At 53.6% G+C, this 14,547-nt stretch overlaps 1 protein-coding gene across 2 annotated transcripts in view; it reads right to left on the bottom strand.

Moving 5' to 3' along the window:
- Positions 1-950: 950 nt before the first annotated feature.
- MGAT5B (alpha-1,6-mannosylglycoprotein 6-beta-N-acetylglucosaminyltransferase B) overlaps positions 951-14,547 on the bottom strand; it is a 65,070-nt gene continuing 51,473 nt past the window's right edge. For both annotated transcript variants that reach the window (XM_066237276.1, XM_066237277.1), the window contains exons 12-17: positions 9,826-9,981; positions 8,431-8,577; positions 8,130-8,246; positions 4,480-4,554; positions 3,000-3,256; positions 951-2,536 (exon numbers count right to left, since the gene is read on the bottom strand). In XM_066237276.1, the coding sequence (XP_066093373.1) occupies positions 2,338-2,536; positions 3,000-3,256; positions 4,480-4,554; positions 8,130-8,246; positions 8,431-8,577; positions 9,826-9,981 (951 nt within the window). In that variant the 3' untranslated portion in view covers positions 951-2,337. The remainder of the gene's footprint in view (positions 2,537-2,999; positions 3,257-4,479; positions 4,555-8,129; positions 8,247-8,430; positions 8,578-9,825; positions 9,982-14,547) is intronic.

The following is a 14,547-nucleotide window of genomic DNA, read 5'->3' as shown; positions in this document are numbered from 1 at the left end:
GCAGTCCAGCAACCTGTGCTTAACAAGCCCAGCACCAGGTGAAGGTAACTGCCAAGCTCTGAGAAAGCGGCGGGGGCGGGGGGGGGGGGGGCTCTCCACCTCCCCACTGCTGACACTGGGCTGGCTCATTCACATTGGTGGGGACCGTCCTATGCACTGTTGGGTGTTGACCAGCATCCCTGGCCTCTTCCCACAAGATGACAGCAGCTACTTTCTCACCCCCTAGTTATTGAAATCACAGCTACCTCCAGAAAGTGCTACCTGCCCCCAGTTGGGAACCCCTGGCTGAAGGAAGACCCTGATTGTGGAGCGTCTCACACACAGGGTCCCGTGAAGTGGTGAGCACCTCCCACCATTTCAGAGTGCTGTGCTGGGTTCTCTCTCACTCTCTTGGGCCATTTGATCCACACAGCAACTTGGAAACGACACCCAATTCATAGCAAGTCCCACCTCACTGCTTAACAGCTGTGTGACCTTGGGAACATTATTAAAACTCTCTGTGCCTCAGTTTAATAGTACCTACCGAATAGGACGGCTGAGCACATAAAATGACAAATTCCTAGCCCAGTGCCTGAAGCATAGTCAATGCCCAGTAAATCTTAGCACGACTGGTGCAGACTCGCCTCATAATGCACTTGTGTTCTCTAACCTCATATACTGTCACAGCCAGGGAGGCCAGCCTGAGGTGGGCAGAACCTGGTACAGCCCAGCTGGCCAAGCGGGTCCCTGGAGTTACAGCTCAGGGGCAGGAGGAGGGGCCCACGGGTTTCTGGCACCCGCAGAGCAGCCTGACAGAGAGCACCAGCCTTGCAGACTCTGTGCTCTGAGTAATGAAGTGGAGCAGGGGCCTGCGGCCCCAGATGCCTACCCCACCGCTCCACCAGACATCCACACCCCTCGCTCCTCCAGCCCCGGGTGTCCCAGGAAAAGATGAGAAACAGCACAGCTCCTCCTCTGCACCCCACATCCCAATAAAATATTTATTATTTCAAGAAATAAATCTTTAAAAAAGAGAAAGAAAAAAGTCTCTATTGCTTTCCTCTCGAAGGTCAGGCCCTTTGTAACTATTTAGTTTCTGGGGCCGCAGGGGCAGCCTGGGCTGAGAGGGCTCTCAGGTGGGAGGACCCTGCCCTCAGCCCAGAGTGGGGCTGCCCCACCCCCAGGCTTTCAGGGCCTAGGGGCTGCCTTCTTGGAAGGGTGGGGGCAGCCTGGGAGGGTGGGCTAGAGTTGCCCAGGGAGGGCATGGAATTATAAAACAGGATGGGTGGCAGTGTTTCTGAAGGCCTGACCTGCTCAATCAGGCAGGGCTCTGGGCGCGGAGTTGGGGGAAGGGGCGTCCTGGGGCCGAACCAGGCATGCTGCACAGAATGGACAGCTGGGTCGAGAGGTGGTTTGAAGCTGGATGGACACGGATGCAGCATTGACGGGGTGGGAGTTACATTGGGGGCTAGCAGGCTCGGGCATTCAGAAACCGTGGCAGGGGTGCAATGGGCCAGAAGCTCCTCTCCAGGCCTCCACCCCAAGCCTTTGCCTAAAACAGATGCTGGGAAGGGAACTGAGTGCCTCTTCTCGGAGGCCAGAGAGGTGGGGGTAGGGAGGAGGGAAACTGAGGCTTTGGAAACAAATCCATGGTCTGGAATCACAGTCATGCCAGGATGGGTTTCAGGAGAAGTCCAAAGTGAAGAAAGTTTGAGCAAGCAGGCGAGGAAAACAACTCAGTCCGGAGTCTAGGTGGTCCCTATGCCTCCAACTATGGTCCCCGTGCAGCAGGGAGGGAAGTGTGGGGACGTGGGAGGGGTACAGCTAAGAGGAGGCATGAACATAGTCCCTCAGCCTGGCCTTCCCACGGTCCCCTGCCCTCTCTGGCCACCCCCCAAACAACTCCAGAGAGACAAGGCTGGTCCCTCACGCCCTGGACCATTCAGTGGGCCATTGGGCAGGCTCACCCCTACTGCCTACCTTGTACAGCAAGAGGCCTCATCCTGGGCCCAAGGAGGACCAAGATCTTCTCTCCATCTGGTCCAGATTTGGCCTTGCACAAAGCAAGGGGCCTCTGGCCATCTGCTCCTGGGCCAGTGGGACCTTCCGACAACCCCATAGCTGCTTGGCCATGCCTCTGCCATGAGCCCTTGGGAGGGGGAGGGGAAGCCTACCTAGGGTGGGCACCTGGCACTGGGATGAGCTACCCTCCCCCTCACCCTGTGCCTGTGCCTGCTCCGCCCACTTCCTGGCAAGGAAGGAAGCTCCAGCTTGGGGTGTCCAGGGGAGGACAGGTTTTGGAGCTCAGAATCTGCTGGTATTTTCTCCTGTAGCAGGAGGGCCAGCTGCTGGATGCCCTCACAGACAGTCCTGGCACAAGGCCACCTGGCCCTTGCGGAAGTCTCGGCAGGGACAGAGCCGGCGGTACTTGGTGCTGGAGCCGGCACAACTAAAGAGCAGGGGCTCCTTCTGCAGGAGGCACTCCTGGCTTGGCTGGGCGAAGGCCGGGTACAGGTGGTTCATCTCCGACTCAGTGCTGTCACAGGGCACCTGCAGCCTGGGTGAGATCACGGGTGGCAGTCACTCAGTGGCAGGGTGCAGGCTGCCCACTCCCCCCCCCCCCGCCCTGGCCCATACCATCCCAAACCACAGAAGATATTTCTAGGAGGCACCAGGACAAACCTGGCCTGCAGCTCCTTCTCCCACCTGCTGTGAAAGGTGGAGAGGAGAGTAGCCAGGAGGATGGTGTGGTTCCCACACACACACCGCCACCCCAGGCTGACCCATCAGGAAGAACCTTGGGAAGATAGGGAGGGATGGAGGAGGGCAGAGATGTGGTTTCCCTCCATGGTTTCCAAGAGTGTGACAGCTCTAATATGGATACCCCTCTGGAAGGTCATTTCTGGTCCTCCCTCTCTCCCCCCTGCTGGCAGGCTGGGGTCCGGTGGTTGTGGGAATGAGGAGCGACAGGTGAGCCCCACTGGACAACAGAGGAACGGGGCCGGGTGGGGCTCACTCACTTCTGGAAGGCATCCTGGCTGTTGAGGAAGGGAAAGAAGGAGGGCTCGCAGACCAGCCCATGGTCCAGGCAGGCATCTGTGCAGGCCCTCCCAGTGGCGGCCAGCCAGGCCTGAAGGGAGTGCGCTGGGGGCCAGGCTCCAGGGAACAAGCTGGAGTTTCGGGCCCACTCAAGGTGGGTGGCATTGGGTGCCAAGACCAAGGGGCTCTGTGGAGCTCGGGACCCTGGTGGGGCAGTCCTGGGGGCTGTACAGAAGTCCTGCCAGGAGGAAAGCAGTGTGAGCATGAGAAGGATAAATGGGACACAGAAGGACAAATGCCACATGGGGTCCTGGCAATTCCAATGGGAACCGATCACGCTTGGGTTCTTAGTGAGAGCCAGGTGGCCTTTCAGGCAACATCACACTTACTCCTGCAGCAGCTCCACCAGGTGGGTATTGATATATCTCTGGCTATTTTATGGGGAGAAACAGACAGAGGGGGTGGTCAGGGAGCCACCCCAGGGCCTCAGGACAGGGACACAGGTCTGTCTCTGTGCTGTCCAACGTGCGCTGCCTGGTGGCTGGTCACACGAGAGTTAGAATCAGGGTTTCCTCCAGGTGCCCATGGTGGGAAGGGGACCGGGGCTGTCTTGGGGCTCTCCCTGAAGGGGTCAGACCAGAGGCTGGCAAAGCCAAGCAGATGCTTTTCTGTAAGCTTCATGATGACATCCCTTGGGTGGCTGGGAGCTGAGTCCCAGGTTCTGGCCCTGGCCCAGACCCAACAAGTCCTCCCTTTGGGGGTCTCAGTATTTGTCTGTCAAGCAATGGGCTAGAATCACTCTCAGCCCCTGATGTTTGTGCATTGGGGTCAAAGTGCAAACAGAGGCACTCACACTATCTATCTGTCTGCAGCTGGCTTCTGGGCATCACCCCAGAGACCCGAAGCCTGAAAGAGCGGTTCTCCGCCTGGGCCACCTGTGCGCCCTCGTGGGGGCTCCAATCCCCTGTGGGGGATAGGGAGCAGGACTTCTGCTTTTGAGGCCCTTCCCGGGGTTTTCAGGGCAGAGGTCTTAATCCCCCACGCCAGTCTCACCAACTCATCCTTGGGGCAGGGGTGGGTGAGCGGGTCTTCCATACTTAACATTCACTTAATTGGTTACAAAACATTTAAACAACTTCTTTATAACATGAAAAGTTTCTGTGTCGTGATATGGGGTTGGGGCTCTAAAAGCTGGGGACCCAGGGCAGGGGCCCCTCAGGCCTGGCTTTGGACAAAGCAACACATTGTGACCACCCCCACTCAGCCCCCCCAACCCCACCCGCTGTGGTGGGAAAGGAAGGAAATGGACAGACCAGAGAAGGAACAGGAGTTTAATGGATGCCACACCCTGGAAAGGGGCTGTCTCCTCAGACAATAGCGCTGGCTTAGCCTCCTCCTCTGGTCTGATGGGGTTTGGGGTGGGACCCCATCCCTGGGGCAGAGAGAAGAGGGTCCTCCTACCTGGTGCTGGATGTAGGCATGGATTCGCTCCAGCATTCCCTCACAGGTGTACTCATAGGGCAGGTAGGGGTCTACCTGTGGAAGGGACAGGCAGACACATGGGACAGGAGGGGATGTGGCAGCTGGGGCCCTGGCCATGCTCAGTATTGGGGGCAGCGATCTTGGGGGTTTTCATACCCTGAGCTAAGGGAGCCAACCACCTACCCACCTGGCCCCTCTGCTCAGATTTCCTGTCCCCAAGGGCACCCCCAGGGCCTCTTAGGGCTCAGAACCTTTAGGGCTGGTCCCAGCCTCACTGGGCTTCTCCCCTTTCCATAAATGAAGCACTCCATCTGGTCCTGGGCCATGATGCCTCTCTTCCCACAGCCAGCCCAGATGGGTTCATCCTCCCCTCTTAGGCCGCACTTCCTCCAGAAAGAGGGCCCCCACTGTGACAGGCCCACATTCCTTTCTGACACCCTAGCCATCCCCCGGCGCCTGTTATCATTTCTCCGTGTCTCTCAGGTCGTGAGCACATTGACAGCTGGGACCATGGTGTTCACCAATGAATCTTGTGTCTCGCACAGTGTCTGGAACACAGTAGGAGGTCAGGCAATAGCATCCCTAGCTCTGCCTGTGTCCTGCCCACAACACGGAATATTCACACAAAGGAACCTGGGAGCATCTCCCAGGCGGATGGAGTGGGATGACTTCTGTAAAGTTTCCTGCCTGGACCTGACACCTGGAGCTACTTAAGATGCACACCCCAGATGGAGGCCACACACCATCGGTCTAAATATGAGTTTGAAAGCAGCCCATGCTGGGGCTGACGGGAGCAGGTGTCATGAGTAGCTGGGGCCAGTGGAGCAAGGGGAGACAGGGAGAGTTGATAAAAGGGTTGTCCACCTCCAATGAGCAAGTGCCCCCCCCCACTTCTCACAGGCCTAGCAGCCAGCCAGCCAGCCACTTTGGAGGAAACCATCAGCAGACAATGACATGGGGTGGCCCACCCTGAACTAAAGGGAGGGTGTGTTTTAGCCTTCGACCTCCCCACCCCCCAACATGTGTGTGTTGGTGCCACACTGGCCCAGCCCATCTCGATTTGGCCATGGTCCTGTCAACAGCTCTGGAAATCCTGTAGGTTTAGCCCTGGTGGTTCAGTCTGAGTTCTGCCCACATCTGTACGCCTCTCCTTCCTCCTCATCAGAGGTGGGTGGTGTCAGATGGCTACTCAGGTGCACTGGGTGGGTGCTGCTTCCTATAGACTCCACCTGGAAGGGCTGGTGCTCCCACGGGAGCAGCAGCTGCCGCTGTCTTTGAAGTTGGTCCTGCCACCAGAGCTGACTCAAGGGACAAGGCCCTAGACGCCTGGCCCTGTCCTCAGTCTGACTTCACCTGCATGAGGAGCAGGGCCAGTTTCACATTCTCAGAGGATCCCCAGAGGGTCCTGAACTCAGCCACCATGTCATAGTCCATCAATGGGGACAGCCTCCAGCCCTAAGCTCAGCACAGCCAGCTTCCAACCTGCCCACAGTTCCAGGATGTTGGGGGACAATCTCTTGGGTACAAAGGTTCAAGCCCTGGTTATAAATAAAACCCCCAGAGAAGATTCTCTCCAAATGTTACTCTGCCTGCTCCACAGAAAACCTATGTCACACGGAAATTCAAAGGCCCTCATTTGAGGGCAGCACCCTCAGCCAGCCACGTCCCGCCTGCCGTGAATCTCCCGCCAAAGGAGGCAACCTGCCTGGAAATTACCCACACTAGGTCTAATTACAGGTGTGCACAGCAATCAGTCCTGACAGAATGGCAGCTGCTGGTCCCCCGAGAAGTGCAGGCTGTGATAATGAGAGGGGGAGGCAGCTGCAGGTGCCTGCCTGGCCTCCTCTCCTCTCACCTTGATTGGCCACGCCCAGGACAGGCAGGTGCCAACAGGCAAATGGAAAGAGCCCCTACCCTGGAGCAGCGGGACAGCTGGGCTGGGTGCCTTGGGTCTCTCTCACTCTCACCTGTCAGCCCCTCCTGGCCGCCCCCCTTCCCTATGAGAAGAGAAGCCCCTTGACTTGCAGAACAAGCTGAGGGTGGGCCTCATTCGCTCTCTCAGCTGCTGTCAGCCGTCCTTAAATCAGTTTTCTAAAATAGGATTATCAGAATTACCCAATGTGTTTAAAATGCACATTTCATGGCCACCTCCAGGGTGAGCCCAGCAATCTGCATTGCAAACATCTCCCCAGGCAAACCATCTATCCTGGAGGTCAGGCAAGACCTGAGCTCTAGGGCTGGGCAAAGCCTGCCCTGTTCCCACCTCCACCCCCCTACCTTGGGTAAGAGGGGAGGTGGGCCCATGAAGGCAGAGGGCAGGGCTGGTTTGGGGCCAAGCTACAAGGGGCAGCTTGGTGGATTCCCAGCACCTTGGTTATTTGACCCCTTTGTTATTGTAATTTTAAAAATTAACTAATAGGCCCTGGCTGGTTGGCTCAGCGGTAGAGCGTTGGCCTGGCGTGCGGGAGACCCGGGTTCGATTCCCGGCCAGGGCACACAGGAGAAGCGCCCATTTGCTTCTCCAACCCCCCCCCCTCCTTCCTCTCTGTCTCTCTCTTCCCCTCCCACAGCCAAGGCTCCATTGGAGCAAAGATGGCCCGGGCGCTGGGGATGGCTCCTTGGCCTCTGCCCCAGGCGCTAGAGTGGCTCTGGTCACGGCAGAGCGATGCTGTGACCAGAGCCACTCCGGGGCAGAGCACCGCCCCCTGGTGGGCAGAGCATCGCCCCTGGTGGGCGTGCCGGGTGGATCCCGGTTGGGCGCATGCGGGAGTCTGTCTGACTGTCTCTCCTCGTTTCCAGCTTCAGAAAAATACAAAAAAAAATAAAAATAAAAATAAAAATTAACTAATAAACCAAATTAAACAGATGTTCATGTAAAAAAAAAATCAAAAGGAAAACAAATGAAAAGGAAGTTTTCCTTCCAACCCAGACACCCAGCGCCGTCCCTGGGGGAAGCCACTGTTATCAATGTCGTGTGTGTCCAACCAGAAATAAAGTGTGGTAGGCCAGCAGTCACTACCCACCCCCTGCACCTTCTCCCACTGATTTGTTCTGCAGATGGGACCATGCCCTCCACAGGGCTGAGGGTCCTATTCATTTAGTTTAATTTAACAATCTATCCTGGCCCTGTCCAGGTAGCTCAGTGGGTTAGAGTGTTGTACCCAGATGCCAAGGCTGTGTTTGATCCCAGTCAGGGCACATAAAAGAAGCAACTAATGAATGTACAAATAGGTGGAACAATAATTGTTTCTCTCTCTCTCTCTAAAAATCAGTCAATAAATAAAAATTTTAAAAGTTCTGGCTCTGTCTGTAGTGGTGCAGTAGATAAACTGTCGATATGGAATGCTTAGGTCACTGGTTCAAAATCCTGGGGTTGCCTGATCAAGGCACACACGACAAGCAATCAACGAACAACTAAAGTGAAGCAACTATGAGTTGATTCTTCTTGCTTACCCCATCTCTCTCTCTCTCTCTCTCTCTCTCTCTGTAAAATCAATAAATAAAATCTTAAAAAAAAAAAAAAATTCAGGCCCTGGCCGGATAGCCCAGTCAGTTAGAGCGTCTTTTTCTAATTATAGTGAAGATCCACAGGATGGCCAGTGGCAGTCCGGACTGGACCTGAGTCTCACCTGGGTTCTCAGGATGGCCTTGATGGCAGCTTCAAACTCCTCCGAGTTGTTGTAGTCGACAGTCCACACGTGGGGCTTGCCGATGAATTTCTCTGCATAGGGATGCTGGGAGAACAGCTGCCGGGCGGAGATACAGGTGACTTCTCCCAGGCCCGCCATTGCGGGCTGGGCTAAGGGGGGAGGTGCCTCCACTCACCTGTCCCATCTGTCCCCTCACTCCACGCCGCAGTCTCCCTTTTCTAGGAACTGCAGGGTCCCCATTTCAGACCCTCCCAATCAGGACCAGGGTCCTTTCACTCACCTCTCTGGAGGTAGGCTTGCCTCGGAAGAATTCATGGTTAAGGGAGCTGTGGGGTGGGCTGAAGCGGGACTGCAGGAAGACACAGCCGTTGGCGATGGCCTCCAGGGGCGCGGGACCCTCATAAGGGAAGCCAAACCCTATGAAGAGCTGAGCAGGCAAGATGGCGCTTGGGTCAGGGAAGGCGAGGCACCACACAGTGGCCCCAGGAAGCCAGGGGCAAGGTCGGGGTTGGGATATTTATTCACAGGAGAGAGCAGGGGTGGGACAGGAAAGACAGTCCAGACCAGCGGGGTATCCTGGCAGGCACTTCCTCTGTCTAATCCTCAGTATCCCCATTTATGAAATGAGGAGGTCCAGTCAGAAAACATCAATGGCTGCTTTCTGCCCTAACAGGCTGTGATTCTGGAGGGGAGGGAAAGAGTGAGGGTTTCAAGTTTAAGACTTTTTATTTTAGAATTTTATTTATTTATTCCTTTTTATTAGAGAAATAGAGAGGAGAGAGAGAGAGGTGTGGAGGGGGGGGGGAGAAACAGGAAGCATCAACTCCCATATGTGCCTTGACCAGGCAAGCCCAGGGCTTCGAACCGACGACCTCAGCATTTCCAGGTCGACGCTTTATCCACTGTGCCACCACGGATCAGGCGAGGATCTCAAGTTTAGAAGGCTTCAAACCCACACCTACAGCTCACCTCAAAGGACCTTTACTCCTTCATCCTAAAATCATTAACTCAGCACCTAACTTGCATCCCAGAAGGTGCTTAATAAGTGATTCTGAATCCACCTAGGGTTGCGGGAGGTCGTTCAGGATGCTCCGCACAGAGGTACCCTTTCCCCACCCCAACACACACACACACACACACACACACACACACACACACACACACGTGAGCACTCAAGAAGCCTAAGGAGAGGGGCTACGGTGAGGTGGCAGAGAGCCTGGACGCTGGCTGGGGACTCTGCAGACCCAGCTGACACTACAGGGCTCAAAGGCAGTGTAGCGCACTGGGCCAGCTGCTGCCCCATGGATACAGCTCAGGGACCCCCAGAGCAGTCCGAAAGAACTGACGGCCTGATGGACTCCAGCCAGGAGCCCCCATCCCCAGCCTGCCTTTCCATCCTCCCCCAGGCTGGACTGGTGCTGGTAGGTGGCAGGTGGGCAGCCCAGCAACTCTTCCCATCACTGAACCTTTCGCTGTGGAGCCTCTCCTGCCTGGTGGGCACGCCCTCCCACCCCCAGAGGGCCTGGGCATGAAGCTCAGGACAGCTGAGCAAGGAGGGTCCACACGAGGAAGGGTGATGATGGCAGGCATGGCAGGGGCATGGCAGGCACGTAGGGGCGGGTGGCCTCCACGGTGTCCAGGGCCGAGCAAGGGAGGAAAAGAGAGGCAGGCTCACTTTCGCCTTGCGCAGCAGCTGCTGGAACTCAGGCTGTGGCAGGAGGCCATGGTTCTTCACAAAGGCCGGGACTTCCGGCGGCCGCTGGCTCTCGTAGTACACGGTGCCGTGGACCTCCATGTATTTGTGCAGGGTGCCCAGGAACTTCTCCTTCCCCTGGAAGAGGGCGACGAGATGGGAGCCATGTCTCACCAAGGAGGGCAAAGCCAGCAGAGAGACAGCCCTGGTCCAGCAGCTGGGAGATGCGCAGCCAGTCTCAGGTCGGCCGTTAACCAGCTCTGTGGCCCAGGGCAAATCCCCTCTTCTCACTGACTCTCTATTTCTTTATCTGTGAGTTGTGGAAGTTAGACTAGACCAGGGGCTTCAAGACTCTTTTTAGCCATAAACTATTTTCTTTCCAGAGGAACACTATGGGGACCAACCTTTTAATGCCTCCAGATGGAGCTGCTTGGCCTCTGCTGAACCCTTGACGACCTCCAAGGACCTCCAAGGAGGGGTGGGAGACCAGAACATCCATCTACCCATCCCTCATCCACCTATCCCTTCATCCTTCCCTCTATCCACTCGTATCTATCTACCCACCTCCAGCTATTGATCCCTGCTTTCCTCCACCCACCCTGTTAATCTACCCTCTCTCCATTCCTTCATCCTTCCCTCTACCCATCCATCCCTCTATCCATCCCTCCATCCCCCACCCATCCCCCATCCATCCATCCATCCATCCATACATCATTCAGCACATATTTATTGAGCACCTGCACTGCACTGGCATTGAGCTCAGTGCTGCGAGCCCAGCAGGGACAAGACAGAATACTTGTCCTCATGGAAGACACCCGGGAGTGAAAACCCTGCCAACTAGCGAAGGCTCCTGTCACTCTAGACCTGAAAGTCTCAAATCCAGGCTCCGCCACCCCTCCAGCCCAAGGGGGCTGGAAAGAGACCCAGCCTATAGGGGAAGGAAAGAAAGGGAGGCAGAGCGTAGCTGAATAGATAGCACCTCAGCATCTGAACACCTATCTGACCTTACACCTAGGGCTCTGAGTTTGGGGCTGCAGTCAGTGTAGGATGTAGGACCCCTACAGGGAGAACCACAGATCTGCTGCTGGGTTTTACTCCTGGGTGAGGGGTGGCTTGAAGAACAGAGGAAGACAGAAGCTGAGAGGACCTTCAGATCATGGAGAAGGGAGGGGCAGGAGACGGAGCTCAGAGAATAAGAGCCCATGGTTCTCCCACGGCCTGCTGACCATGAGGTCAGACAGCAGGAGCGTCAGCCCAGGTTTAGTCCACAAACCACAGCTCTTGAAGAATGTTATCAATGGACATCAACATAATTAACAATTCACATTGTGAAACTGAACTATAGATTTTTCATAAGGAGGCCTCCCACTTGTAGGAATAGTCCATGAGGCAATGCAGATCAGCCCTGCCCCTGAGAACAACCAGGAAAGAAGGGGACATGTGATGACATATGTGAAGGCCCTAAAAATCTAACAAACAGTGACGAATTATTAGGCCAAGCTCTAAGAGGAAGAAGGGAGCCTGCTGAGGCCAGCGTGGGGGTTGGCTTGCCCCTGGGCATACCCGGGAAGGGAGCAGAGCTCCTGGTGACCCTTGCCCCTGGGCGTACCCGGGAAGGGAGCAGAGCTCCTGGTGACCCTTGCCCCTGGGCGTACCCAGGGAAGGGAGCAGAGCTCCTGGTGACCCTTGCCCCTGGGCGTACCCAGGGAAGGGAGCAGAGCTCCTGGTGACCCTTGCCCCTGGGCGTACCCGGGAAGGGAGCAGAGCTCCTGGTGACCCTTGCAGAGCTGGGGGACAAAAGGAAGGATGCATGGCCTGACAGAGAGGGAACCCCACACATTGGCTGAACTCTGAGGAATGACACCTGGCAGAAGGGGTGGACTAGGAAGACCAGAGTCATCCTTTCAGGGGCTGACTCTATTTTGAATAATTTCAATCAGTATCCTAGACTAAGGTGACTCGGAGTTGCAAGGGTCCTATGTACACACGAAGAGCAAATCCTCTCTGGAAGAAAAGAGCATCATCTTGACCTCAAATGATTTCAAGAATTTTCATATTCATTTTCCAGAACTCCAAAAAATAAATATAAAAAGTAATCAATGAAATCCCAATCACAACCCCAGCAGGTTTTTTCATAGAAATGACAAGCTGATTCTGAAATTCACTTCTAAATGGACAGGGCCTAGAACATACTAAACAATTTTGAAAAACAACAAGAGGCCCTAGCCAGATGGCTCAGTGGATAGAGTGTTGGCCTGGCATATGGACGTCCAAGGTTCAATTCCTGGTCAGGGCACATAGGAGAAGCAACCAGGAGAAGCAATCATCTGCTTCCCTCCCCCTCCTCTCCCTCTTCTCCTCCTGTAGCCAGTGGCTCAATTTGTTCAAGCATCAGCTCCAGCACTGAGGATGGTTCATTGGTCTGAGTGTCAGCCTCAGGTGCTAAAAATAGCTTGGTTGATTGGAGCATAAGCCCTAGATAGAAGTCGCTAGGTGAATCCCAGTCAGTGCGCATGTGGGAGTCTGTCTCACTATCTCCCCTCCTCTCATTTAAAAAAATAATAATAATAATTTGCCTGGTCAGGCAGTGGGGCAGTGGATAGAGTGTTAGACTGGAACACTGAGGGCTCAGGTTTGAAACACCAAGGTTGCTAACTTGCGCACAGGCTCATCTGGCTTGAGCTTGAGTGCGGGGTCGCTAACTTGAGCATGGGGTCACTGACTTGAGTGTGGAATCATAGACATGACCCCATGGTCGCTGGCTTGAGCCCAAGGTTGCTGGCTTGAGCAAGGGGTCACTCAGTCTGCTATGGCCCCCCAGTCAAGGCACATATGAGAAAGCAATCAATGAACAACTAAGATGCTACAACAAAGAACTGATGCTTCTCATCTCTCTCTCTTCCTGTCTGTCTGTCCTTGCCTGCCCCTCTCTCTGTCTCTGTCACAAAAAAAGGAAAAAAATTAAAAAAGAAAAAGAAGAAAACAAGTGTGTAAGCAGGCATATTACTTGATTTCAAGACTTATTATAAAGCTACAGTAATCAAGATGGTGTGATATGGGCATCAAGACAGATAGATCAATGGAACAGAATAAAGAGCCCAGCAACAGACCCAAATGTGTATGATCAATTCATTTTTGACAAAGGTGCAAAAACATATTAGTGAAAAAGAACAGTCTTTTCAAAAAAAGGGCATAAAACATTGGATATCCATATGCAAAAAAGATTGAAGAAAAAACAGAACTTCAACCCATCCTTCATATCATATATAAAGTTAACTCAAAATAGATCATAGCTTTAATTATAAAACCTAAAACTATAAAACTTATAGACAAAAACATAGGAGAAAAGTCTTTTTGACTTTGGGTTACCAGTGGTCGGCAAACTCATTAGTCAACAGAGCCAAATATCAACAGTACAACGATTGAAATTTATTTTGAAAGCCAAATTTTTTTTTTTTTTCCATTTTTCTGAAGCTGGAAACAGGGAGAGACAGTCAGACAGACTCCCGCATGCGCCCGACCGGGATCCACCCGGCACGCCCACCAGGGGCGACGCTCTGCCCACCAGGGGGCGATGCTCTGCCCATCCTGGGCGTCGCCATATTGCGACCAGAGCCACTCTAGCGCCTGAGGCAGAGGCCACAGAGCCATCCCCAGCGCCCGGGCCATCTTTGCTCCAATGGAGCCTTGGCTGCGGGAGGGGAAGAGAGAGACAGAGAGGAAAGCGCGGCGGAGGGGTGGAGAAGCAAATGGGCGCTTCTCCTGTGTGCCCTGGCCGGGAATCAAACCCGGGTCCTCCGCACGCTAGGCCGACGCTCTACCGCGAAAGCCAAATTTTTAAAAATTAAACTATATAGGTAGCTACATTGTTATTAACTTAATTAGGGTACTCCTAAGCTGGCCTTTGCTAAAAACATCACATGCTATATTAGGTCACATGTGGCTCGCAAGTTGTGGTTTGCCGACCATGGGTTAGACAAAGATTTCTTAACTACAACACCAAAAGCACAATCCATAAAAGAAAACATTGGACTTCATTAAAATAAAGACCTTTTGCTCTTTGAAAGATGCTGTGAAGAGAAACACGAGCCACAGACTCGGAGGAGATATTTGCAAGCATGTATTTGATAAAGGACATACCCAGAATCTGTACAGAACTCTAACAACTCAATAATAAAAAAACAAACAACCCCATTTTTTAATTTTTTTTTTATTTTTATTTTTTAAATTTTTTTTTATTTATTTATTCATTTTAGAGAGGAGAGACAGAGAGAAGGGGGAGGAGCTGGAAGCATCAACTCCCATATGTGCCTTGACCAGGCAAGCCCAGGGTTTCGAACCGGCGACCCCAGCATTTCCAGGTCGACGCCCCATCCACTGCGCCACCACAGGTCAGGCCAACCCCATTTTTTTAAATGGGTAAAAGCTTTGAAAAGATACTTCACCAAAAAAGATATATGAAAAACAAAATAAGCATACAAAAATATCTTCAACACCATTTGCCATCAGGGAATTACAAATTAAAACCACAAGAAAATACCACCGCATAGTCAGAACGGCTAAAATGAAAAAGACTTGACCACACCAAGTGCTGATAAACTTGTGAAGGGGCTAGAACTCTCATCATCGCGGGTAGGATTGTAAAATGGTATGACCACTTTTCTTAAAAAGTTAAGCAGTTAAATAGTTCTACAATATAACCCA

The sequence above is a fragment of the Saccopteryx bilineata genome, chromosome 6, assembly GCF_036850765.1.
Source record: "Saccopteryx bilineata isolate mSacBil1 chromosome 6, mSacBil1_pri_phased_curated, whole genome shotgun sequence".
In the NCBI taxonomy this organism is placed as follows: Eukaryota; Metazoa; Chordata; class Mammalia; order Chiroptera; family Emballonuridae; genus Saccopteryx; species Saccopteryx bilineata.
The sequence above is the reverse complement of the archived record's forward strand: the minus strand, read 5'-3'. Positions and strand labels throughout refer to the sequence as shown.